Genomic DNA, 27696 nt, shown 5'->3' with positions numbered 1-27696 from the left:
CTTGAATAAATCTCTACGCAACGATATGATCATTTAATTAAGCCCGCGGGGATGAGAGTGTACAGATAATTATCATTTCCGATATAGATTCAATTCATTTCGCATGAGCAATTTAGTCTAACACAGTCCATTAAGCATTCGATTAATCAAGGGTTTATTTAGATGAATCTTCTGGTATTCGATGCGATATCACGAACATGTGGCATGCATTATATATTCGCATATGAGAAACACAACAACACGGTATTTAGAGAAGCATCTAATTATGCAACGTGATAACTACGTAACGAAGGCGTAGCCACGAATAATGAAGCGCTAATTAGTCGTCATGCGTGTAAATGAATAAATCTAGTTGCTGCTGTTATGCTAAAGGAGAAAAATAAGATTCTCCGCTAATTCTCATACGTTTTTCGGATAATACTTTAGGCAATTCGAATTTTCAAAGCTATGTACATGGCATATATAAAAATATAAATCATGTACAAAGTTGTATCTTTCTTTCGGGATGTCAAGAATAAATGATTAAATAAAATGATCTAAATAAATCAAATTATAATAAAAATTTTACATATAATTTTTTTGACAGTTTCAAAAATCATAGGAAGTTAAAAAATCTCGAGGTATGTTAAAAATTTGTTACAAAGAGTATGGTCTCAGTACTTCAACGCTATTTTCTACTTGATTATTTTCTACTTCTCGTTACATCCACTGGAAACTCGAAACTTTACGCTCACTAGTATAATTTCTTCCGAATCAAAATGTGCCATGTCTGACAGGTAATAGGAAGAGCCATTAGGAACCAACACGTTGCAACGTAACGGTTGATGTAGCTTATGACGCTGACGAGAACTGCAACCCGCATGGCCAAATTTGGCGCACTCAGGTTCACCGTGCGGTTCGAAACTACCCACTCTCATTACCACTCGCCGCAGAATGGACTAATCTACAGTGTTACGCGAATTGTCAAATCTGCCGCCTAGCGCACCGCGCAAAATGACCATCAAAAGACCGCAGTGATTCAAATCGATAACAAGGAAACGGCCGTAAGGAGAGACCGTCTCCCCTTTTATCTCTTGTAAAACTGACATGATTGTGAGAAAATTTTAAAAATGGAACGGAATTGCCGGAAACGAATGGAACGTCTATAGATAATCGAAGGCGCAGAAAAGAGAGAAAGAGAAAGAGAACGGTAAGAGAGGGAGAGAAAAGTAGGGCCAGGGTATTCGCGACGTTGGCGGAGCTTTCTCTGATTTCGGAAAGTTGGATAACGGCAAACCGAGCGTAATGGCGCCGATAAAGACGCCATCGTCGTCGTCGACGACGACGACGGCGTAGAGGCGCGCGCGAAGATTCGATTCTATCGGAGCTGTTATTTACTCTTCAGAAGCTTTACCCGTATCTAAGCGTCTACGTGCTCCTCGCACAAACCGCCCTCTTTCCCCTCCTTCGAATTTTATCGCATCTGATGATTATAATTGTTCGTCGCTGGTAAAAGGTTCGCCGAGTTTTATAGGGCAATGAAGAAGCGGTGTGCCGCTTCCCTATCTAATCCCTTCGCTCTGCTTCGACCACGCGCCCTTGTCTTACCCTATTCGTTCTGTTTCTACTAGCTATGTCGACCGGCCGGGGGGACAACGGACAGGTAGCAGAGCGCGCTCGCGGGCGTGCGGACAAGTGTCCTGGGAATTACCTATTGTTTTTCCCTGCTCCGGAAACACACGGGTGCCATCGGGAGCATTAATGCCTCTCGTAATGGAGGGAGGCACGTAATATGAGCCGGGAACGCGGCAGCAGATGCTCGCGCGTAATCCTTCTATATAGTCTGGCGCACGTTTCGAGAGCACCGTCTCTCTGCACCGAAGGTGGTGAGCGAGATTCGACGCCACCATAGTCGTGAGTCATGACGCGCACACGCGAAATACACGGGTGTAAGATGCATTTCTGCGCTCAAGATACTGTACTGGAGGACATAAGTCCAAAAGCTTAGTATTTCGGTGGAATTATTTATAATCGCTTTCTAATTTGCAAGTAATAATCTTTGGAAACATGTATGTGATAACACATCATAGTATATATCCGAGAATAAAATAGTAATAGGTAATTGTTGTCTGTCCTAGATTTGTTTCTTCAAGATATATACATTGTTAATTACCGGTGCTTCCCATTGCTTCTTAAGAATGCACATCGAATAACATAACTAACTACTCTTGAGTTCTCGGAGAGTCTTTGCAGCCGCAGAAGACCAAAGGGAAGAAGTGAAGGATGTAAAAACAAGATAAAATATGAATATAAAAAGCGAGAAGCGCAAAGAGGCACGTAGGAAAATGTTTGACCAGACCAGTGTTTATGCACACCGTTCAAAGCATACAATGCGTTTTATTATCACTAAGTATATGAATATTTGATTAAAGCCTCTCTTGTCACAAGGTAACAAGAAAAAGATAACGAACAATATAATATATATAACAGCCTAGCACAAATTATCGAGCGACAAACTGTATCGCATCTAGAAATTTAATTAGCTTGCGATATCCTGTTTTACGTTTATCTTGGGGAAAAAGTAACAAGTCAATAAGTAGCACGTCGAGATCGAGTAACCATAACAAATTTCAATCTGTCAATAGATACTACTCCCGTAAGAGCTTCCCGGCGAAGAAGTCACGTTCGCTGATCATTTTATGTGGTATACCCAGTATGTTTTTATTTGAACTGGGTCACTGCAAGACTGCTGCTCTCCAGGAAGTACTCGTAGAACTCCGGAGGCACTTAAACATCTCGGCGATGCCGAGAAGTTTATTGCGTCTTTGACACCGAAGTGCAGTCGAAACCCATCGTCGTCGTCGTTGTCGTTGTCGTTGTCGTCGTCGTAGAACGACGATACGCGGCAGCTGCTGCCGTAATGTCGCCTCGGCGCACCTTTCCGCACCGCGATGGAGGAGAGAATTCGAACGGGTCGAACTTGTCGTTAGCCGCCGTTCCTCGCGCGAGTTCTCATGACCCGGTAATTCGAAAAATGCGAGAGTTGCTCGTCGCGAGCAGACGCTCGTTCTGTAATATCGCTCGTACCAGTCCACAGAGTCGCGTTATTGATCGAAAATTATGTCGCGTCTCAAGAGAGAGAGAAAGAAACTCGAAGTAAATAATAATTACACGAGAAACGTTGCTACGACTCGTTTTTATAATTGTAATTTATTGTAGTTTTTAAAAATAACGTTGTATAATTCATTGTAGTTTCCTAAATTAAATTAAATTCTGTGAAATCAAATTAACGTCAAATATCACAGATAAATATAGAATTCGCTTTTTGTTATTCAACAATCGTACACGTAGCGCGAGTTCTTATGCTTCGATTTTTCCCCGAGCAGAATTTTAATTATTACAGTTAAAGTAAGTAGAAGAACTTTTGCCTCAGAATTTCCAGCAAAACGCTCGAAAGTTAGAGTGCCGCAACGAAGTGGTTATTAAGACTGTCTCGAAAACGCAAACACCTTACGCTCGAACTGCAAACGCGTGTGCAATGCCTATATAGCTTTAGCGCATACATGTACACTCCTCCTCCCCCCTCTCTTTCTCTCTCTCTCTTCCTCTCGTGATACGACGAATGTGTTGCAAACTGGGTCGCCAAGACGATTATCTCCTCGGATGTAACTACCGGTAAGGGATAGGTACGGGCATCATTATTACGCTCGAGAGATTCCGCGGAGTCGTAGCCAAATCGAGTAGGATACTTTCGATTGCTTACGGCCGTCTATTCCCCGGAGTTATTTCTACGAGACTTCCTACATTGTTGACTCGCGCTACTCGCGGTACACTCGCGCGCGCGATAAATCCCTATACCGATATAAGTTGCCGTGAGAGCTGCGCTACACAATTTCCATAGCATGCTTTTACGCGTGTTATACATCGAACATTTTGCGGAATAAAGTTATGGGCGCGACAACGCGAAGGCAATACAGCGATGAAAGGGAAAGAAACACCGGTTGGGTTTTCATGACACGTTACATTTATCCTTCTTTTATTCTGATTATATATTTCGATACTCGTATACCTCTCGACGTTGTCAAGATATTTTCGAGAATTTCAACAAACCCTTGTAACAAGTTATTATCATTTGTTATTATTATATTATAACAATTAATCGAAATTACAGAAAATCTAAAATTCATAAAGAATATTGAGAGTAATAAGAAATAACATTTGAAAAAATACGAATCGTAATGTATCCGAAAAAGAATTTCTCGGATACTGCGTAGAGAAAGCAAAGCCATGAAAAAGCTTGCCGCAAAATTTATAATAACGAGAACGAAGATATTTGGAAGATCCTCAGAAGCATTACCAAATCGGCGTACGTGACCGCGAGCAAATCGCGTCGACAAAGAAGGTGGAAATAAACGTTAACGGAGAAAGGGAGACGGGGGAAGCACGCGCGCACGCGAGGTGAGGAATCGAGTGAGAGGGAAAAAAAATATCCTATGAATTCGTGAGTGACTTCGGATATCACGTTCGGTTCCGCCTGGCGGAGATTTTCTACGACTTTGTAGTCCGCAATATATCTGAAGTCCGTTTGCAAGTTTAAACCGCACCTTGCGTTGTACGTGTCGCAAATATATTCCACGCACAGCGTGCAAAGATTTCTCGTGCACGCCGCCTCGCTATCGCCGCCACAATTTTATAGAGCGGCATCGCCGAAATCTTAACTTCGGAATCTCATAATTATCCAATTTATCGACTATATGTATTATTTAATTCGCAAAGATATTACGTGAGTGTAATGTCGTATTTTTTAAATCTTTACCGTTATAAATGCGGCAAACTCACCGTAAGTTTTTTAATTGTTTGTAAATTTCATGAATTCTGATCTAATTTAGATTTATCGACACGACAGCTTGTGCATTTTATTAAGTTTATAATCCCATAAGTATTATCTTCGTAGTCTACCCTAAATTACAAATTCGGCGGGAATTGGTACCATTAAATGTCCCCAGCAAACGTAATTCAAAATGTGCCAGCGTAATTAGTGGGCTACGATGAAAACGCATAGATTGTACCGATTAAATATCTACGCTTGAATTTATGCTCGATTTTCATGCATAGCTATTGGAAAACGTAATTACGCTTATGACATTTAATGCGGAGTTATGTAATTACACATTGAGCTTTGTCCGTGCCATAAATCGTATAGAGTCCGGTCAAACTCGCACGATCATTACTTACGTCCAACAGTTATTTGATCATCCAGAACATATCTCGACTTCGTGGCCTGGCGACGATGCCTCTCATCGATTCCTGAAAAAGAGAAAAGCGAAAACTTCAGTCAAAAGGATCAACAATATCACATTAAATTTTATGCGATAAAGTTACGGTACACGTGTATTGTCCTATAAAATGATTAAATATTCAAGTATCGAAATAATATCAAACATATACATATCGCACGTATACGCGCAGCAAAACCACAAATTGGATGCATAAACGCAAACGAGTAATCATTATACCTTCATCGTTTCAAAGTCCAAACAACCGATGATCATTATTCAGTTAATACACCGGAGAAATTTGAATCGTGCTCGCATTCCTGTTATCCCGATAATTTCACTCGTTATATACAGAGAACAACAGCGGCAAAATAAAACTCTCGATTTTTGACTTCGGATTTTAGCGAATCACGAGGCGGAACACATCCGAGACAGGAACGAGCTGAGTGTTATTCGCGAATCCGTCGAATATATATCGACAATCTCGTTCTCGCAAACTTTACAGGAATACTCGCAGGATTCTTGCGCGGCGTCGCGACGGCGTGTACTCTGCTGAAATTAAAATCGATACTTGCAGAAAGAGGAGAGGAGAGTGAAGAAGAGAGAAAAATGGAGATAACGTCTGGATTTTACTCTTCCCGCTCCTCTCGCGTTTATAAAGCCGTGCAAAATCGCCGAAGAAGGGAGCGTTTGGATAAATAATCATTCTGCAGAGTGCGAATCTTCCGCATGGGGTGGGAAAGAGCCGCCCGATAAGGTGGGCGAATAACGAAGTGGAAGAAGCGAGTCGTAAAGCAGCGGGAATAAATAGTCGAGCGTCAAGTCGGCGACCGAAGTTTGCGAACGCGCAAATCCTGAGGGAAGTCTTGAACAAGAATTCCGCGTGATCGTTCCCTTCCTCCTCTTCCAATTCCGTACATTCTTCATGTAATTATTTTATCGCTACAAAACAGTGTCCCTATACTTTTGGAAGTTTACAGCTTTGTCAGTATACCGATCGTTTTTTATCCAGCACAAAAATTAATAAATAAAAAAATAATCTATATTGTATTTCTATTAATAAATATAAATACTAAAAATAACAAAAAGAAAAATACTCACAAAGCATATAGGGCTAATAATGCGACATGATTGATAAAAAATGTGTCTCTGTAAAAAATCAATAAAGAAAAATCTGGAGACGTCGTAAGTGCATAAAATATATGAATACAGATGTGCAATCTCGTGTTATATGACAAGCTCGAGATATTATTTCCGAAAGAAAATAATCATATTCGCGTAAAATGCTCGGCCAAGTTCGCTCGTTGATGTTCCCTTACTTAAGTGTTCTAAAACGAAGAAAGTTGAGCGAAATTCTGAACGGAGGAAGGAAGATGCGAAACCGCAGCGCGCGAGAATAAGTGGTGGAATGCCCGGTCAAAATTTACGAGCAATACTTCCCCACCGGAAATTCTCGGAATATTTGTGAATACCGCCGCGTCTTCGAAATCGCAGGCCACGTTTCGTGTACTCAATATTGTTCTCCTTCCTTTTATCGGCACGGCGGTGTTCATATTTTAAGAACATAAACCGCACTTAATCCGGTTTAATGACGGTTTTTAATTGGCGCTCACGTAACAACGTAAAAGTTTATATAAAAAATATATAAAATGTATAAAATCTTGTATATATAGACAATTAAATGTAATGTTGTACTGCATGGAATTTTCTTAATATTTCCTCGTAGGAAAGAGTTTCCCGTTAGTAGACTCTAACAAATTTTTACGAGACCGCCGCGCCGTCCATTGATTCCATAATTCTTATGTTTACGCACCGATGAGAAGCATTTTTCTGGAACGAGCTACTTCGTTCCGGTGCTGACGTATTCCTTTTTATGGGAGAATCCCTTACGTGATGTCCGCCGCAGACGCGATATTCATACAAATAACATTCAGTTTCCCGGCCGTCATGGAATTTACGAGAAAGACGGACCGAGGATCGGCGAATTGAGAGACCGGCAATAGGAATAAATAGCGGAATATATTCGACGGGACAATTCTAGTTTACGACTAATAGGAAATCCTGAAGGAAATCTTGAATGCCGATATCCACACAAGTGTATTCCTTGCGTTTGCTCTCTTGAAGATGAGTTCTTGCGTTTCTTGCCATATGGATAATTTCAAAAATACTAGATTGCTTATTATTTCAGAAAAATTTATATTGCAATAATAATTCGTTAAAAAGATCTCATTACATAAAAAGCTCATTAAAAAGATCTCAACACTGCTCTCATATTTTACTTTCACAAAATTTTTTGAACCACTAAAATTCCCAAGAGAATTATGTATAACAAAGTTATTTATCAAATAAAAAATACCGTTTTTTTTCCCCAGGACTTCGCTGTTTCACGGAGCATAGTTCGAGAAATGCTGCAGTAGAGCGACACGACGGCGACGTTGTAAACGATGCAACCGACGCGGCGCGGCGCCGCTGGCCGAATTCTGGCCGCAGGCACTCAACGCGCGAGCAGTAAGAACTTTCGTCTCGAGGATTCCATAATTTTGTACTTATCGCCGAGAGCAAAAACAACGCGCTCGAACTAACAATAATTAAGAAACGATGCTCGCCAGCGCGCACCAGTTGCGTAAACGTAAAAAAAATATATGTTTGTGTTAGATTCAACAAACGGGAAAAATAACACGGGAAAAATAACGAAAACGCAGCAACGCTGACGTTCGTGTTTGCGTTCGATTCTTTACGAGCTCATGTAAGCTATGGAATAATATCGCGTGTGAAAAAAAAAAGCCAAAATCGATTTATTCGTATTCGATATCGATATAGGAATAAAATGTCACTCTGTTTAAATATCCCCTAAATCTAATCCGAAAGTTAGTTTGTGGCTGGATAATACAACATGTTTTTCTTCAATTAATATGAAACGGCAATAAGTTAAAAAAAACATGTTGTGTCATAATTATTATATCATTTCATTTCATATGTATATATCTAGAGATTTTATTTCTATCAAATATTACCAAGCAATAAAAATGGCAATATAAGTTTCACTATGCCAGTGCGATTAAAAAGCAAATACCGTGTCACCAAGTCCTGACAAATTTCTATCTGGTCACAAAGCAATCTTGATTTACAGTACATTGAATTCGAAATTAACGATTCGTATTAAAGATGCAGCACAACATAATGTCCCGAAGAACTCGCGCTTCGTGCTTAAAGAACGTTTATGCATTCAACTCGAGCAGCGCACCGTTAATTGCGTTATTGAACCGTATTACGCTGCTTCTTTCAGTCAAGCTGTTCTTAATTAGCAAGCATCCACATTCGTCGAAGAGGGAGAGATGGGGGAAAGGAGCGAGGAGTTCGTTAATGAAACGCCTACGGCAACGTCAAGCGCGAAGATGCTGAAAACAGGCGGAGGTTACCCGATACACGTCGTTGTAAGCCAAGGGTATCCGCGGAGTTTAACAGTCTGACAAAATGGATGGCATATTGAATTCGTCACATACAGGAGTGTATGTTTCACACGCGCAAAAAACAGCAGGCTCCTGTCGAGAGCACTATGGGAGAACGATCGCGTAACACAAAAAACAAGTACTCCTCGCTATCCGAGAGAGCGAGAGATCAAACATTTCGATTAACAAAGTGCTTGAAACATCAGATGCACAAGCAGTTATCCGCGTTTGATGGATTCAGCTAGAAATTCAACCAGCACTTGGGGTGATTTGCACGTCCCAATAAAAATGTGCCGCGTTCATTTTAATTGTAATCTCCTCTTTATCTTCCATGTGCGATTGAATTTAAATGATGCGCGAGAATGTATAATATTTAATTACAGACAGAGAGATAGAGAGAGAGAGAATAAAAGAGTACTTTAACCCTTTGAGTACCAACCTCCGCCATCATTAAAAAAAATATCTGATCGTTTAACTAGAAAATGCGAACACTTTAAATATAAATTATATGTTAAATCACGCTTACAAATATATTATATATTAAATGAATTTATAAACATGCTTAAAATGTAAATGCATATGCTGAAAAAACATTGCTTAGTGAAGTTGTCATTTTCAATGACAACAGCACCATATTATATCGATAAATTTTCTTTATGTAAATAGGAAAATATTATAATGCATTTGAAATTTCTCTTCATTGGAATATCCGATCAAAAAAACATACTAAAGTCTTAGTTTAGAATTTAGCAAAATATTAAGAAGAAAAACTTGAAATTATATATTTTTTAATTATTATTATATTTTAATAATGCTATTGTTTCTGTTGTAATTTCTACGAAATAATTTGTATAATAAATGTACGTATAAGTGTGGCAGAGCCAGTCACGAAAGTAATTAATTTTTCCGTTTTGAGGGACACGCTCTTGCGGGAGGAACGTTCCTCCATTCGCAGCTAACTTTTATTTTTCTTCCCGTTTCATCTCGACTCCTACGCGTCGTTTTCTATTTTACACGGGAGTGACAGCGAAAAAGAAATAAAATACCGAATGTAACCTAAGTATTATATACCGAGGAAAGAGAAGAGAAATTCGCTGGATGATGGTAACGCGAGCTTCGTCTTGAAAATAGAGACTCAAGACGGAGTCTGGGAGTCTGGGAGTTATAATTGCCAACGCGACACTTCCTGCCGTAGAAAAAGGGGAAGGGGGAAATAAAGAGAGGAGGAACGATGAATGAAATGTTTCGTAAAAGTCGTGCGTGTGTCGACGGGGAATATAAGGATGGCGGTTACATAGCGGAGAATAAAAACCGCGATAGGGCCATGAAAAGCCCGTTTTATTCGATACAGCGAGGACGAACCAACTGGCCCTTTTTCAACCCCGACTTGTCCATCGTTTCTCCGTTGGACGCGTGCGCAAGACAAAGGACGAAAATAGGGACCTCCCTTTGCTCCCGGTTTGCGCGACCGCTGGCGACTGTAATTGCCTTCTTCCGGACCGGACCGACGCTCGACCGTGGCTTTTACGACGACCGATATGACCGGTTTTACGAGTTTCCGTTCGTATCACGGAGCTAAGAGAGCGTAATCAGTCGCGGAAGCCGTTAAACCGCGAACGAGCTAAACGCCGAGCTAAACGCGCCGGTCGGTCGCGCGCTACGTCAAGGAGAAGCGCGATAATTGATACCTGCTACAGATAAAATTTTCTATATCGCGGAAACACGTTTACGACGCCCCACGTCTTTTACGTGTCCGCCGGCATGACTGCGGAAATAGCGCAGGTTATATAGACGAAAGATTGCGCGTATGCGCTGAACGTTCCGCATTTAAACCGGGATGCATTCCTATCGTCATCTCCTTGAATCGTCGTGAAATTTCGAATTAAGCGGACTATATTTCTCTGTGTCTCTCATTTTTGTTATAAAAAAACCATTGGCTTTTAACGGCACACACATGCTTGTGCTCATATTTAATTTCCGACCGTTTTGCACCAAAGGCATCGTCCCTCGTTACATCTCAAAAATTTTGGTATGCGAGATAACGCCGGCATCGCCCATCCCTGCAGACATATTCGGTTCACGATCTGCCATGTTACATACTGTGTCCGTCCAATTGCCCGCGCTCTCGTAGCGAACGATATTAAAAAAAAAAGAGCGAGAGAGAGAGAAAGAGAAAGAGAGAAAAGAGAATAAAGTGGAAGTAAGAGAGAAACAAAACGCGATCGACATTTTACCGACACCTGTCAGACAGAAAATAACTCTTGTCATTGTTTTGGTAGTCAGCAATAGTGCCGATTCTAAAATTGTTATGTCATAGATACAGTATCGACTGTGTAACTCGGCCGTCGTACTACGTACGACTGTACGTGATGAACAAATTGTATGTCATACGTGCTCCTCGTCGTACCGGCAGTCATATTGTCGAAGATTAAATCCGGTAGACATCACCACGCAAACGATGCCAAATCGTGTCTCAAAATCGTTGGTAATATCAAATCGATCACTTTTATTTCGTAACGTTGTAAAAGCATAACGATCGTAAGCGTGATCAGTCAAGGACAGTCATCTCAGATTATATGTTAAATAAAATTTGTATCGAGATCACATTTTTCATGCGTTTATTTTACGTATCGCGGCTCATCGTTGTTAATGTCTCGGTTACTTCGCAAAAATTAGACAAAAACCTGTTGTCCAAGGCTTTATGTGTTAACAATCAAAAGGCAAGCATCCAGGCGAATTCGGAACAATCGCGGAAAATGTCGCAAGAAATATATTGCACCATGGAGATTGCGCGGGTATTACTGATAGCGTACCTCGAATAAGTGCATATGCCCCACACAGCGCACCTGGGGCACATTTTGCACCTTAGATTATATTCAAAAAGTAAATGCAAAGCTCTACATGCGGAACTATATTTCACGAAACACGCGTGGGAGGAAAATAGGTCGCTGCTCTTATCTCGAAACACATTATAGGTATAACCTTTTCAGACATGACAAATGACAATAATGGACGGCTCGCGGGACGGTAAGTGAGGAAAAACTTACGAGGAGCAATGACGCGTCGGATTTTTCATGTAGAGATACGGGGGCTTTTCCTGCGGAGATCCTCCGCAGAGACTGCCATCGACGTCGGGTCTATCAAATTAATTGAAATTAATTAATTGGAACAAGATCTTAAGTTCCGACAGAAATCGACGAGCCAGTCGCCGTCCGACTCATGTTTACAAGCGTAAACATCAATTACGTCCGATACCAATTACGTCTTGAGAACCAATTAAAGTGTCAATTAAGACAAGACACGAAATACTTAACGATATTGTACTTAGGCGACGGCGGCCAATTGTGGCGCGAGCGCAGGTTGCAACGCGAAGCTTGCATCCTCCGGGTCGTTAATTGACGCCCCGATATTGCTCTTTACGATTACGGCTTTCCGCTAAACCATGTACGAAATTGCGATACGTCGCGTCGATGACGCTCCGTCTCTCTTTCGCTGAGAAAAGCATTCCCAGGACGCTGAATTTATGAGCAGCTGAAAGGGAACTATCGTCAATCCGTTTCCTTTCTATTACGGTATTATATTTCACGGTCAAATGTAAATATAATACCGTATATATGTTCATGGTACCGACAGCTCGAATGAATTGGAAATGTCAGAGTCATATAACATTCTCATAAAAAAATCACGGGAAATCCCCCCTTCTCTCATTCTACGTCGATCTTATGTCTAGAAAAATTCATATTATCCTTGTTATAAGCCAATCTCACGTTGTAGTACTCTTTTAAATATTTTTCTGCATTGTGGTATTTTTCATGTCATAGCTATCAAACGTCATATGAAAAATTCATATTCAATTAATTAAAAATGAGTTGGTTAATTACAAAACAGATTTAAAAAGATTGAAATAGATAGACATTTCAAATAAACATCTTTCATATGATAATTAAAACAAATCTATTTCAATAACAATTTTAACAAAATATGTTATAAATAAAAATGCTGCGACAAGCTGCTAATAATTGCTGTCGAAAATTCAGCTACCGAATTTATTTGGAAAAAAAAAAGGAAAATTTTTGACGCTACCTGGCACGGTATAGTATTCCCTTCGCGCGCAAAGAGAAAATATGGTGAATTTTTTCGCTGTTTCTAAAAGCCCGGGTAGCGAGGTCGCAAACGGTGTTGCACTCAAAATGCAGCGATGATTGTTTATGTCGGCGATTTAATTAAGCTCAGTGTTAATTCAATGTACGTGTTCGGAACAACTAACGAATCACACGGCCGCATCTGCGTGCCGGATTAGCAGGCACCCCGTGCAGCCTACCCTCGTGACTAAGAAACGTGTATCGTGTATATGAATATGGTAGTAATTAACCACGATTGTGGGCGACAACGCTCTCAAAACATGCAGCGCATGCGAGCCGCTGCGCTTTATCGACGTGAATACTTATGCACCTCGCGTTTAGTTCACGGACGCATCCCTCTCTCGCGCATCGCGAATTATTCTCAAACAAACGAGATATTTATTCCAACAAATGGAGATTCGAACGCGCGAATGAAAAACATGATTGTAACGTATCAAAAATAGAAAGTTTTAATTCTGTGTCAGTGCTTTTTAATAAACTAAATTCGAGAGATACAAGTAGATCCCTTTCGATTATCTCATGGACATTATTTTAATAAAATTTCATATCTGGTGTAACTGCCAGGATGCCTAATATCGAATTTCTTTTTTAAATTGCGAACAAGACGGTGAATCGACTGAATTTTGACGGGGCAAACGTTATTTCGGTTTCTGGACGATACGTATCGTTATATGTATTATATACGAAATGCAGCAGCAAGTAAATATCCTACACAACGGATATCAGTTTGGAAGCACAATCGCTCCGCTGTGTAACTCGAACGTACTGACGCGGACCTCCAACTCGCGTTATTCGTATAAGCCGGGCGCGAGACGGTACCGTCATCGCGATAGTCGAGAGTAACTACATCTAATAATAGTTGTCCCTCGTTATTCCTCGCTTATACAGTCCAAGAGTATACTGACAAAGTAAACTACTGCCAGGTGTCGAAGTACGTCCTCGTTAGCGGGTTTACAGCCAGGTCACCATTGTGTAACCACGTAGCAGGCATTGCATGCAGGCTTGCTTGCTTGCTTGCTTGGCGAATGTCGCGGGCGCGCTGTGCGCCCACCGTCGTACTACAACGACGATATTATCTTGGTAACGACCGAGCGATAACGAGAGTCCCTTGACTTTTCTGTCCGATCCGCGCGCCGGTCGCGCTGCATGCCTACATACGTAAAGACTAATCCCGCTCTCGAACGTACCGTGATAATCATCGCGAGTCTCTTAATAATCTTCGCGTACGTTTTAACAACGCCGTAAACTCGCGCTCTCAAAAATTATTTCATGGTATCACGTTAGCTACTGTCTTCTTCTTTCTCTTTCTCTTTTTCTTGGCGAAGATTCCATAAAACTTTTCTATTTAGCGAGATTTTTCATTTTACAGCATCTTCGTGATAAGTAAAAACAGAATACTTTCAATTAGCCGAGTACAGAATGTTCCGTCCAATTGTTCGCGAAAGGTGATGTCGATATCCTTCGGCGACCATTGAACGGTTCAAACCGTCAGCTGCCAGAAATCCAAACGTTTCCTTAAGCCCATACTGTGGCACCATTGTGCTCCGTCGAACACCGTCCATCGAAGAAGGAAAGCGGCTACTAGTTCCAGTCGTGATGCAAATTCCAGGTAAATAGCGTGGCGAAACGTAAGATGGAAGGAAGAGGGAAGAGGGTGATGTCGCTCGACGAGAGCGAGACAAATGGCGAATCGATGCCTCCATTTGCTTCGACCCACCCCCGCTGTAGGAGCCGCGCCACGGTAGCGTCTCGCTTCTTCGTTGTCGCTACCATTGCGAGGGTGACGGTTATTGTTAGTGAAAATCTGCCGCGAGCTTCCAGCGCGGCACGGTGGAACGTGCCTTACACCACTACCCTGAATGTTTCGCCAGCGAGCAGACGAGGACCGTCTTGAAGCAAGCCCGAGGAAAATTCCACGTCGGTATCGGAGGCAGCCACCGCCGCCTGCGACTCAGCCCCATTGTGGCAACTTGATTGGTTTGCTGCTTGATACGATACACCCGGCAAGAGTTTCGTGTCATAACCGGCGAGACGAGTTCTCTCGCAGCGAAGCGATTGCCACGCCGCGAGGAGAACTGTGTACCGCTGCGCAGCATCGTCTTGGCTGCATCTCTCGGCCGTATCGTTAAACGTCTTGTCAATCGTGTCGGCGCGATCCGATTACGAAATTCCCCACGATCTCCGGCAGCGTCGTTTCGCGAGGAGGAGGGTATTACTTGTGCATCGCGCGGCCGATTTAACATCAAGACGAGCGCATGTTTATCGCTGAGCGGCGATGAAATGTGAATGGTGTGTAGCTGACACGCGCGTGAATATGTAAAAGTGCTTAACCATGACCGCAAGTAGCAAATTTAATATTTTCCCCGAGATCAACTACCGCAATTTCGCTAACGCGCGGGTCACTCGTCAGTCGGCCAGAAATCCGGGACGCGTTCGTGATTTATATATTTAATGCGGCCCACGGGCAGCTTCTAAATCCGATTTCTGAAGTCTGGATTCGTTAGTTAGTGATATCACGTCCCCGCGCTCGATCGAACAGTCGTATCATAATGGACGGGGCGGCGCGGGTGGCACACCGTGACTGCGAACATGAGAGGAGGGACGGGGGTAGCGGCGTAGCGTGCGGCGGAGGGCGGAAAACGAGCTTTCCCGGAAATCTCGCGAATTCGATCCATAAATAAGCCCGCGGAGGCCTATCTCCGCAATCTAACGAACTTGTAACCCTAAAATACTCCAGGAATAGCTCCTCGTCACGAAGTCTCCCGTGGCACCGCGGGAGTCGAAGCTTCCTCCCACGTTCTCCCCCTCCCCCTCCCCCGCGGCTTTGCGGTTTTATATACACGATATAATGTGCGTGATATAATCGATAGCAAGCATTCCGTCGAGATGAGAAGCCGTCGAGAGCGTCGTCACTATCTCGCGCGGGATCTCGATAGGGTAAAGTCAGAGATGAGCGCCGTTGAAGAGATAGCAGGAATCGCTGATCGTACATGAAACGGAAAGTCGATACTTCCTCCTGTTCATCAAAAATTATGTTCCAAGTACGCGAAACAGAAATTCCGATAATGAGTCTCCGATTATCATTCGAATCCAAGTGAAATCTCATAAATATCAGGGATTAAATGTCCATCGTGCACGTGGACGAATTAGCGAACAAATGTGTTTGCGCGACGAAATTTATTGCAATTTATTTTCATAACAAATCATTGATTTTTTTCAATCAATATTTATTAGGCTTATTACCGTTCAATTAAGCTCCAACAACTGCACTTGTAATCGCGCAATTACGAATAAATAAAATTATCTGTCCACAAAAAATGACATCGTATTCTCCTTTATCGTTCTTCTCACATTTCCCATCTTCAATTGAGAGATAGAGAACCGTTCATCGAATTGAAAGGAAAATGTCTATCTCTCGCAACGAAAAGACGCAAGGAGATATTTGTGTAATACCATCAGAGCCGTGAAGGAAAAGACATAGCATGCATCAGATTTTGACAGACAAACAAAATGCAAAGTGGCCGCGCTCTAGGCAAATAATATGCATAAATTTACATATTGTGTAAAAGTTTGCAAATCTTGAACGCAATCCGGGCGAAAAATAAAATCACCGAAACACAGCTTTGCAAAGTGCACGCGCGAGATAGTACGTCAATCTGCATTAAAGTTCATCGTATCGCCTAATCCAAGGAAAAGCGCCTTCGCTCGGAATACGATGTGCATGAAAAATCCTCGTTGACAAGTTTACAAAATCAGACATTAACGTCCTTAATAGGTCTTTCAGTCAAAACGGAGATTCTTTCACGCTTTCTATGATTCGCGTTTCGACAACGATATAATTATACGGCAATTTTAACGCTATTCCACGGTACTTTGCCCGCGCGATTCCACATGACGTATCTTCACCCGAGTCGAGAACCTAACGCTTTTCTGTAAGCCGTATCCTGTTGCAAAATATCGTTACGCATTTGTCACCATAAACACATTTCTGAAGTGCTTTACTCGTCGTTGTAAAGGAAAGCCGCGTGACAGTAGCGACTGTGCATCTTCGCCGGCACAAGTGTACCGGGTTACCTGCGTTCCTCCCCGACACTGTGTATGCATCCGCGCACACAATGCCCCGCCAGTATGCGGCATTAGACTTTCACGTATTCACGCGGGACGCCCAGTACCGCAGGAAGCACACAAGCCCATAATACCGGCTTGCAGTACATGCAATATGTACCGTTGCGACGCGACGTATCACGATGTTACGCGAATAAGGGTGTGCACGCGCGCGCGCGTCGACACACCTGCGTACGTATTGTAATAGACGACATCCAGCCGTTACTTCCACTTATAATAATACCCATATACAGGACCGATTTGTAAGATGTGATTTACGCGTTACTTCTCGCAACCTCGCAACCTCGCGATACATCCTTGAGATACGGCACCGCTTAGCCATCGGTGATGAAATTTAATTGCTGACGTCTCGTAACAGAGAAAAACCACATTATTGAAACGATGAATGATTAATTGTAAAAATTATTGATGCCAAATTATCACCACTCTCGTTCGTTTCATTTAATGACGAATGTTAGAAAATCTGTGAGAGACTTTCCTTTTTATAGCTATAATCAGACGAACAGTTCGATCTCGGTGAACAATAACTCATAGGCTTCATCTTGATATTATTCGGGCGGAAATGAAACCGCGTCAGATTGATCAGTCAAAGCTCGATACAAAGGCGGGCATTCATGTCACGATGTCGGCCGAAAAAAAAGAAAGAAAGAATGCATATATCGTTCAAGAGCGTGGAGGGAAAACTTAGTCGACAAGTAACAATGGCTTTTTGTCAGCCTACCACGAGCTTCGGCGCGCTCCGGCAATATAAGAGCATGAGAACCCTAGATCATCCGGTGGCCTCTTCATTCCTCTCGAAAAGCCTACCGGAATCGATATATTGACATATCGATACAGCGCACATGTAACTTGTTCTCGCCTTTGTGCATTTAGGTCAAACTTTCTTGATGCAACCGATATGATCATACACCCTTCGTCCTGCCTTCAATGATGAACTCCTCAAGAATGTCATGATACATCTAATGGTACTGATATTCTTGCAGCTCTAGCAAAAATATCAAATATTCAACTAATCGAAGTTTTGCTTCAATAGATGAAAATTATGTATATAAATTTCATAACTTTGTAAAGCAAAAATTATCAATAATTTTAGGGTTAATGGTCCTTAAGGTTGATGGTCCGTTTCAGAATTGCAAGTGAGATTTGTCAGAAAGCTGTCACGACGTGTGCGCAGCTTAGGCGACGTTTTCTTGTCACGTGAAGAAGTTTCCCCGTAACGGATGGTGGCGGCTTCTTTGTCATTCCGAACGGTGAAAAGGCCGCGTCGGCTCTAACTCTTCCGTCAGCCCGCGTCATTTCTTTTCAGACGAGATTTCGGCAGGCGATAAGAGCGAAACTCGCGACTGGCTCTTTAAGGGCCTCCCGCTCGTTCAATATCGTCGGTTTAATATAAAAGACGACAGGCGTCGGCGGAGCTACTTTGCGCATCCAGGCCGTTCTACTTTTTTGACGGGCAGTCCGGTGTAATGTCAGATGTTAATAACGTCAAACTTTTTCACGTTCTTAAGCAACGAAGGAGAACATTTTATCGAACATAATGTCGATATTGCTCCGATTGTTTACTTGTTCGCGCCGATAAATAAAACATGATTATGCAGTAATAATTAAAATACGATAAGGAACTGTTTTTGCAGAATTTTTTACGTTGTCTGTGATGGAAGCAACCGTTTATGTTTTTCATTATTGTCTAAATGTGCCATAAATTTATTAAAACAGATAAACAGATAAATTTTTGATTTATTCTTCAAAAAAAATTGTAGTTAATTTTACGTTATTACTTATTTAAAATTTAAACACAATTATATACATTATAATTGTGTAAAAATGTAAGAGCCAAATTCACCAAGTAATTATGAAAAAATAAATTTGACAATTTAATATTACTAAAAATAAAGGAAAAAGCCATTGTGGTGAATTTTGCATGAAAACTTGAAATTTCCATGTAAAGCTCCTCATGCACGTTTTCAAGGAAGCAATTAATTAATTGCCACCCACGGCGACACAATTTGCACACTGCTGCACAATGTTGCGTGCAGCAATCTTTGGCGCGTCGCGGGGAATGAATCAGCATCGACATCGCATCTGCCTCGCTTGCCCGCATGAAAATCGATTATTATAGCTATTCGCTCGTTCCGACAGCCGTCGACAATTTCATTCTGGCGGTTACTCAATCGACGTCCTGCGCGTCTCTCCCCGCTCGATCCGTCCGTTTCTCCCGATCATCACGTTTCCGCGTTTGGAATCTGCACACGGGCTATATGAACTGCATCGCGCGCCTAAGGCTCGATTATTCGGAACGAAACGATGTTTTGAACGTGCCTTCTGGCGCGTAGAAATTTTATCCCGCGTGCGAATTAAAGTCGCGTTCGTTTACAAGCGTTCCTCTCGGCACCCTTTCCAGGGATCACAAAAGCGAAGCGAAAGTTTTCTCGAACGATGAGAAAAGCTCTAACTCTTTCGTCAGCCCGCGTCATTTCTTTTCAGATAAGATTTCGACGGCGATAAGAGCGAAACTCGCGAGCCGAAAAAATTTGCGCTCGGATTTCGACAATAGAGATATAATGCCCGATCTACAATAGCTGTAGTAAGCTGTAGTAAGCCTCAAGATGTAAGAAATTGACCAATCACAGTCGATTATTTTCCTCACATTCGCCTGTAATTGGTCAATTTCTTACGGCTTGAGGCTTACTACAGCTTACTACAGCTATTGTAGATCGGACATAACAGGCCACGTATGCTTCTTTCGATTTACGCAATACGCGCTCAATAAACGCGTGAGGATTACGCGACCGGAAGCTGAAGACGCGCGAGCGTACATCCGCGTGTGCCGGTCGGATTTGCAACGAGTATGCATATGTCTCACGCGACGTGGCCGCGTGTGTAACTACCGTATTCCCCGTAACACGACGCATCTGGATTACATCGCACTATAGTCGGAGTATAGCGATAGTATGCATGCGTGCATGCATGTGTAAGTATTAGGCAAATGTTCCCCACATAGCGGGATTTATTTCACGGTGGACAATTAGCGAGATATTTATGTGGCTGGCACGGCACGCCATCGTCCGCGGCAATGCCTAATGCAATAGGGCACACGCGTAGAGCGTATGTACATCGCGTATACGGTAACGTTGTCGTCGGTGAGTCCAGGGTCGCTGTGTATTGTACAGCGATGAATATGGCAACATTACTATCGCCCAGTGGCATGGCGCAATTAAGACTACTCCGGCGATGGTTTATCAAGCGGCGCGTGGATTAATAAATTGGTGGACGTTTAGATTGCTAAGTATTCGCTGTCATATTCCGCCGCACACATTTGTTTTAATGCCTCAGCCCATACGAATGGCGCAATTAATCGCGGAGCTACGGAGCTAAGGTTGAAAAAGAACGAGAGCCTTCGCGGCTATTTAAATGGCCGGAAATAGCGTTACCGGCAGGAAGGCGAAATAACGCAAAAGAACGCGACTTTGTCTCGGTTTCATTCAGACCAGAAACACACCGGCTTCCCGTTCTCTCGCCGTTCGTCAACAACGTCGCACCAATTTGTCAGCGCCTTGGAAGCGCGGCCCCATTCCAAACGGCCCTTCTTCCTTCAGCTTCAACGGCAGCCCGGCCTTGCGGCGGGCTTCCCCTCCCCAGGGATTTAACGAACCGCATTTTCACGGTGGCGGTGACACGTCGTCGTTTCGAAGACGAGAAGCCACGAAGAAATGGTCAGGGCTTTGTCAACCTCGGCGGCCATGCCACCAGTTCCGCCAGACAAGTAGAATTTCCCTCCTCGAGTCAGTCAGGAATTCGCGCACGTCTTGCGAGATGCGAGGTCGGTGCATAATAGTTCGCTTAATTGTCAGCAAAGACACTCCTAAAACCCTAATAGTGTACTTAAAAAAAGAGAGAATGCAGAGTCTAATCAACGACTTTAGCGTTATTTCGCAGCAGAATGCAGAATTATAAGTGGAATAAAGAAAGTTGATAGTTGAAATAAAATGTAAGACATGATCCGAGCAACGGCAAGACATTTCATCGATTGTCTATCGTATATGTTGTACATCACGTTAATGAAATTCTCGATAACTCGTCCAGATTGAAAAGGATTTTTTTAAACGGTTTAATCCGAGATTTCCGATAAAGGATAGCTATCGGTTGGACGTCCTGGTAGAATAGCGTTGCGAGTCCGAGGAAGTTACCTATCTACCATCGTTCGCCGAGGCATTGTTTTCGGAAGTTACACTCGTTAGACCGGACAATGAAGATTTGTTCGCGGACAAACGTGGCGTGCGAGCGGTGGCGTCTCGTCATGCGAGCATTTCTGAAACGTTGGAGCTCCATTGTGCTCACCGTTGGGATTCAAGGGGTTAAACCATCAACCCTGAACGATATCGCGTTATAACGTGTACCGTTGTATCCGAATTACAAAGAAAAACCTCGCTCTCCCGGCACTTTTATGAAGACCGATGTAAATAACGTGAAAAATGGGAAAGAATTAACGTTCCAAGTAACGCTGCCCCACGGCAACGCTAATATCCGTTTTATACGAGCAGCCTTTGCATTTGTATCCTCTCTCATCGGTCGTAAAACTGCATACACAGCGAGTTAACTGCTAATCGAAGAGTGCTAAAATATATTCCAACGTGCAAGAGCTATTGCCGTGTATTATTTCACGTAAATGCGCGCGCGGGCGGAGCAAACAGCCGCGCGAAACAACAAAAGTAATATTTGTATATGGCACAGGTGCAGCTAGCCGCATTGTGTAACGAACGATTTCAGCGGAGACACATCGGCGTGATTTGACTTATTGAACTTACTCATTACGCGGATTTATCGAAATCCAATCGACGTCCTGTTTACGATGCTCTCGCGGTATGGAAATCGATTCGTATAGTTAAAATTACCCATTGGCGATAACGTCGTTGATGACGGAGTGGTCCGCGTAAGATAAATGAGCGCCGCGATTGTGGAACCTGATAAGAGAAATATAACAATCCTCTCTCTCCTCGAAAACACCGACGTATTCCACAATTTTTTTTTTGTTTAAATATCGTCAATCTTTTTTAAATATTGGACAGACATAAACAGAGAGAGACATGGCTGCAGCTACAGCGACTTCATGATTGATTTAGCGTTCTCGGATGGAGGATCTCGTGCGATTTAATTAGCTCCACGTTCCGCGAGCTACATCCATTAAATGCATTTTAGCGATTAATAGGTAATTATACGCGTCATAAAATATATTGAAGGTAGTGCAGAAGTACAGATTTGAATGACATAATTGGAGCGTTTATGTAGAATAACCTAGTTTTTGCAGCTTGTTAAATCTTATTAGAGAAGAGGTAGTTATATATATATATATATATATATATATATATATATATAAATTACGTATAACTGAAGACAATATGATGGTCTTCTCCTGCTTAATAATTGAATTGTCTCTATAATGTACTTGTCGTATTTTCGACTTGTCTGCTAATTATTAAGTTTCATCAGAGAAAGAGTGGCGCTAATAAAAAATTATGAGTAAAATCAGAAACTTTTAGTTAATTTCTAATATCAACGATAATATTTAACAAAATTAAATCATTATAATAAAAACATTATTATAACGGGTCATAAAAATCGTTTTAAATCTCTGTTTTTTATGTTATCAATTTACGTTATTATGAAAGTAAAATAATATTTCAATTTTTATAACATTTCATCGGCAAATAATCCGTACTAAATTTTTGTTAATTCTAAATGTAAATCGACTTAGCCTTCGTTCTAAATGTAAAGTCAAATTATGCGAACTTCGATACCGAAGAATTTGGTTTCCTTCAATATTCTTCACCGACAGGAAGAGCAGGAAATTCGGTTGATTTGAAACAGCAATTTCACCTGGATGGTCCTTCTCTCCGATTACTTCCGACTTTGCGACACCTTGCTGAATCGCAAGACAACGTCGGATATGTTGATGAAGTCTGACAGAACATCGGTGTGGCGGTTCCCATTGAGAATCAAACCCTAAGTTACTCAAACCCCGGCAAAGGATGATGACGACGACAACGACGACGACGACGAAGAGAACAATGATAACGGCGACGACGGGATCTTCTGTACCTCAGATTGAATCTGCACAGATCGGTTAAGAGAAGCAGCCTCAGGGTAGACCGATGGCAGGAGGTGGGAGGGTCAATGGGTGGGAGGGGAAGAAGGGTTTCACAGCCTGAAAACGTGGAAGCTGCAGAACGATCGAGGAAAGGAGGTCAACGACGTCCTTAAGGATTTCGACGAACTCGAACGAACGGGTCTTGGACTCGGGAATGCCATCGTCGCCCGACGTTATCCCGTGAAGTATGAAGGTAAAGAAGGGGAGGGGGGGCTAAGAGGGCAAAGACGGAGGAGACATTGAGATGGAAGGCGGAGGCAGCGACTGGGGGAGGACCGGAGGAGGGTGAAGCGAGAAGCATCCTTCGGACGGACCACGAGTACCTGGGCTCCCGCGGGATCTGACGCTGACCGAAAGCCAGAAATAGAAGAGAAAAGGCGAAGCGAGACTAAAGCGATACGACAAGAGAGTAGCCGAGCATGGAGGAAGGAAGGGCCGAGTAGGAATCGGGACGAGAGAGCAGACGTTGCAGAGAAAAATGCAAAATTCCTCTCCTCCCTGTCGGCAATTCCGATCGACATTTCTTTTCTGTTGCGGCAATCGACACAGCACTTGTCATGAAAAATTATATTGGTGAATCATTTTTATCCTTCCGCGGAAAGATCCTGGGTTAAAATATTTTCTATACTGTCTATTATTATTATTATTATTACAGAAACACAACATCAGTTATATTCCAATATTGCGGTAATTGCTGTGTGGTTATGTTCTCCATAATTAGAACATCGATAATCGGGAAACTAGCTAAAAGAACATTATTTGCGCATCAAAAAAAAAGAAGATAAAATTAAAAGAGTACTAGAGCAATAACGAGATCTAAAGACGAAGATTAAAAGAGGTGGAAGGAGTAAAGCGCGGATATATCCCTCAACGCATCACGAGTACCTGAACTCCCGCGGGATCCAACGCTGACCGGAAGCAAGAAATAAGAGAAAAGAAGACACGAGACTAAAGCGATACGACTCGGGAGTAGCTGAGCGTGGAAGGGAATAGAGAATAGGAATCGAGACGAGAGCAGCAGTTTTCTACGAAAAACACGAAATTCTTCTCATTTCCTCAGGTCGCCGTCGACAATTCCGATCGACATTTCCTCTCTTTTTGCGACAATCGTCACGACGCTTGCCGTGAAAAATTACGTTAGTGGATCGTTTCTCATGGTGAGTGGCTGTAAGGACATCGTTTGGGTACCAAGAGACAGAAAGGGTCGCAAGAGTACGAAACAAAAATAGCAGCAGGCTAAAGGTGAAGCTTAAAACTAGATAAAATGAGAGACGAAACTATCCTTCGACGCAGCAAGTAAAGAAGCAAGGGAAACGAGAAATGAAGAACGGAAGAAAAAACGAAAAAAAGCAAGAACAGAGGAATAAAATTGTTATTAGAAAGAAACTTTTAGAAGTTTTTTGAATTAATAAATAAAATATACTTTTTCAACTTACATCTTTAAAGATTTATTGTTATAATTTCAAACTGATATTGATAAGAGTCAAGAAAGACGTGTCAAACGACAATAATAAGAAAAAATAAGGGTAAGGGTTAAAAGGCGAAAAGGGTAGAACGAGAATGCTCGTGGTACGACACAGGTACCAGAACTCCCGCGGGATTCGTGACCGACCGGAAACGGAGAAAAACAGAAAAGAGACAGCGAATCGAGGCTAAAGCGATATACCGGGACGAAGTGTGGGAGAAGAAGAATGAAGTAGCGATCAATATGAAGATCGCCGTTTCCACGGACCGACAAACTCGATCCATCCCTTTGCATCGCGCAATCTCTATGCAGAATTCCCATTCTACTCGTTCTACCAAACTTTATGACAAAGAGTAAATATTTAAATTTCCTTGCATACGCGCACACAAAACATATTGAATGCCTGGGAGAGAGAGAGCCCGCGCGAGCGGAGAGGAAGGAAATTCGATGAACACTATCGAAGGTAGTGGCAGAAGGGGGTGGGAAAGAGGAAAAGAATATTTTCGATAGGCAACGAGACGGGATTTTACACTGAGCGAGCCAAGAAAAAGAAAACGCGAGCGAGGGTAGAGAATAGGAGCGTAATAAGTGTATAGCAAAGAACCAAAATCAAAACGGTGACAGCTTTTGCGATTCTTCTATTCTTCTCCAAGGGAATTCACCTTTGAATCGACAACGGTTTACGTATCGCGGCAAAATCTTGCTGTGGAAAGAATAAACGCGCAGTTATGTCGAACGTGTTAAGGGCAAGAAAGGCGGGAGCAGATAAAGACGTAGCGAGACGTCACGGAAAAGATAAAAGACAGACTAGAAGAAAACGGAGCGGAACATCCTACGGCAGACCACGGACATCCGTGCTGACTGAAAGCCAGAAATAGAAGATAGAAGGAGAGCCGAGTTGTAAGGCGACCAGAGCAGCGGAGCGTGTGAGGGAAACGAGACGGCGATGGACACTGGTAATTCCGACGGCCGGTGTTCTCCTTGTCGATCCGATGGCTGATTCTGCGGAAACTTGTCCACCCTTAATATATTTTTTTACCCTTCTGAAAAAACAACGTAGTAAGATGCTCCAGAATACAATCCTTCCCAGTGCAAAGCTTTGTGAGATATAATAGGTACGCGTCTCGAATGTGTTGATGTACAAGTTTGTAAAATTAATAAAAAATACAAGAGCACGAGACTAAGAGCCAAATATATCGTGGCGAAATATGCAGCAGCGGAGTAATTATAAATCCTCTGCGAGAACAAGCCGCGGTTTACGTAACATTTTACGTGTATAAAATCGTACGCATAACTGAGGAGTAGGAGAGAGGGAGGGAGGGAGGGGAAGGGCGGTTACGGCACCGCTGGTACAATGCGCGCAAGTTCGCGAAAGGAGAGGAAGTCTAGTGAAAAGGCGGAATAATTTACCGGTATGAACTGAATTCCGTCGTACAAGTTGGCAACTCCGCCCCGACATTTACGAAGGCTGCCAGCGTTAAAAGCGATATTCCGTAAGTATAGTCCAACTTTCGCCTTTGATACTCTTGGACCGTGCCCGCTCTACGCGCTCGCTCGCTCGCGCGCGCCACGCCGGGGCTACTAACAGCACGAACTTTTCCGGAGGAACGAAGTTCAAGATGAAACCACTCGTCGAACACGCCCGAGTAATCCAAATAATCGACGTCCCAACGTGCATGCACTTCACTCGTGCCTTCGCGGAATATCGATTAGTCTCGATGCCCCGATAACTCGATCCGACTCGTCGTATAACTTCTTTAAACATAGCCAACACGCCGTACACGCCAAGTCGACGAGGCCGCGGTGCGGCGGCGGTCCACCTCGCGACCCTTGTGAATACGGCATTTGCCAATGGATGATCCGCTATCGTTAAAATATAGGATTGAAACAGTATTACCGAAGCGAGCTTCTGCAAACCCGTTCGCATTGATATTACGTTATCTCAATGTTATCCAGTATTACGACGTGGGTCAAGAGAATCCTCTTTTCAAATATCATCAATATTCATTGGAATATTTAATCTTCCACAGCTTCCACAGTATTCTTTCAATATCGTCCTGCACGCGGTCCTCACTTCATTATTTTTTTAATATATTGATGTAATTTATATTGATATTTTTTAAATAATTGCTTTATATTAAATTTAATATTACTGAAATAAATGTTAACAAATGTGTTGTTAATATTGAGCATTATTATGGAAAACCACTCGTGATAATTTTTATAGAATAGGATAAAAATGTCCAGATCTTGGCACGTTGTTTCGAGTTCAATGACTAGGTGTGTGACTAGGTTATAGTGACTTCGTTAATATAACTTTTATACATGTCGTACGGTAAGTCAGAAATGGTACGCTACAGCGTAGCAGAAACTTCTGCTCGCTAATCGGAAGAACAGTTCACGCCCGAAATCGACCCTGACTAGGACCAGCGAAGCCCGACGAGCCTCGGGAGTCACATTAACACTCTTAACATGGGCTCTCTATCGCGACTAATGGAGGTTCTCGGTTTCAAGCACAGCGGGCCATGGGTACGGTACTTAACTCGTGCGCCTATCTGCGATTACCATGAGAGAAGGTTGGGTACGAGAGGGTGCACGTGACCACCGAGTGTTTGCCAAAAGCGTGATCCACTTCCGGTTCAATTCGAGCGGTAGCTAAGTGTACGTTAGCACCGGTCAAATTAGCATACCTTGGCGAAGTGATCGAGAATTAGCGTCATCGCGAAATTCAAATGTCGTTTCGGCGACAGCTGAACGAATCTTGTGTGTAGACAAGACTGATTGCTTATCCAGACCTCGAGAGACCTCGATCTCCCAGACAGAAAGTAATCATTAAAAATATTATGGCAATTATAAGTTGACGCTTATAGGTGGCACAAATAAGAACCACCATGGCAAAACATCGGATAATCCGACGAGTAAAATTTTAACGAAATCTCAGTAAATTTATCTGCATTTCCTACGGCAACGGCGACATTCGTGACGTAATTAAATATTACATGCATTCCTGTTAGTACTCCTCCGCCGGTCCTCAGCGCGAAGATTAATATTTCACGGCGACGGAGCGCGCACACGTCGGAGGACATCCTGAGAAAAACATTTCGCGAGAGAGAAG

General features: G+C 42.6%; 1 protein-coding gene and 1 long non-coding RNA gene across 3 annotated transcripts in view; one reads left to right on the top strand and one right to left on the bottom strand.

Annotated features, from left to right (window-relative positions):
* The window catches only part of LOC139811237 (uncharacterized), a 226446-nt gene that overhangs the window by 145944 nt on the left and 52806 nt on the right, over positions 1–27696 (bottom strand). For both annotated transcript variants that reach the window (XM_071775397.1, XM_071775398.1), the window contains one exon: positions 5215–5286. In XM_071775397.1, coding sequence (XP_071631498.1) covers positions 5215–5286 — 72 coding nt within the window. The remainder of the gene's footprint in view (positions 1–5214; positions 5287–27696) is intronic.
* LOC139811947 (uncharacterized) lies at positions 7632–9601 on the top strand. Its single transcript, XR_011731783.1, has 2 exons — positions 7632–7763; positions 8542–9601. It is a non-coding gene; the product is annotated as an uncharacterized lncRNA (long non-coding RNA).

Source organism: Temnothorax longispinosus, chromosome 4 (genome assembly GCF_030848805.1).
Source record: "Temnothorax longispinosus isolate EJ_2023e chromosome 4, Tlon_JGU_v1, whole genome shotgun sequence".
NCBI lineage: Eukaryota > Metazoa > Arthropoda > Insecta > Hymenoptera > Formicidae > Temnothorax > Temnothorax longispinosus.
This window is presented reverse-complemented; position numbering and strand designations above follow the sequence as displayed.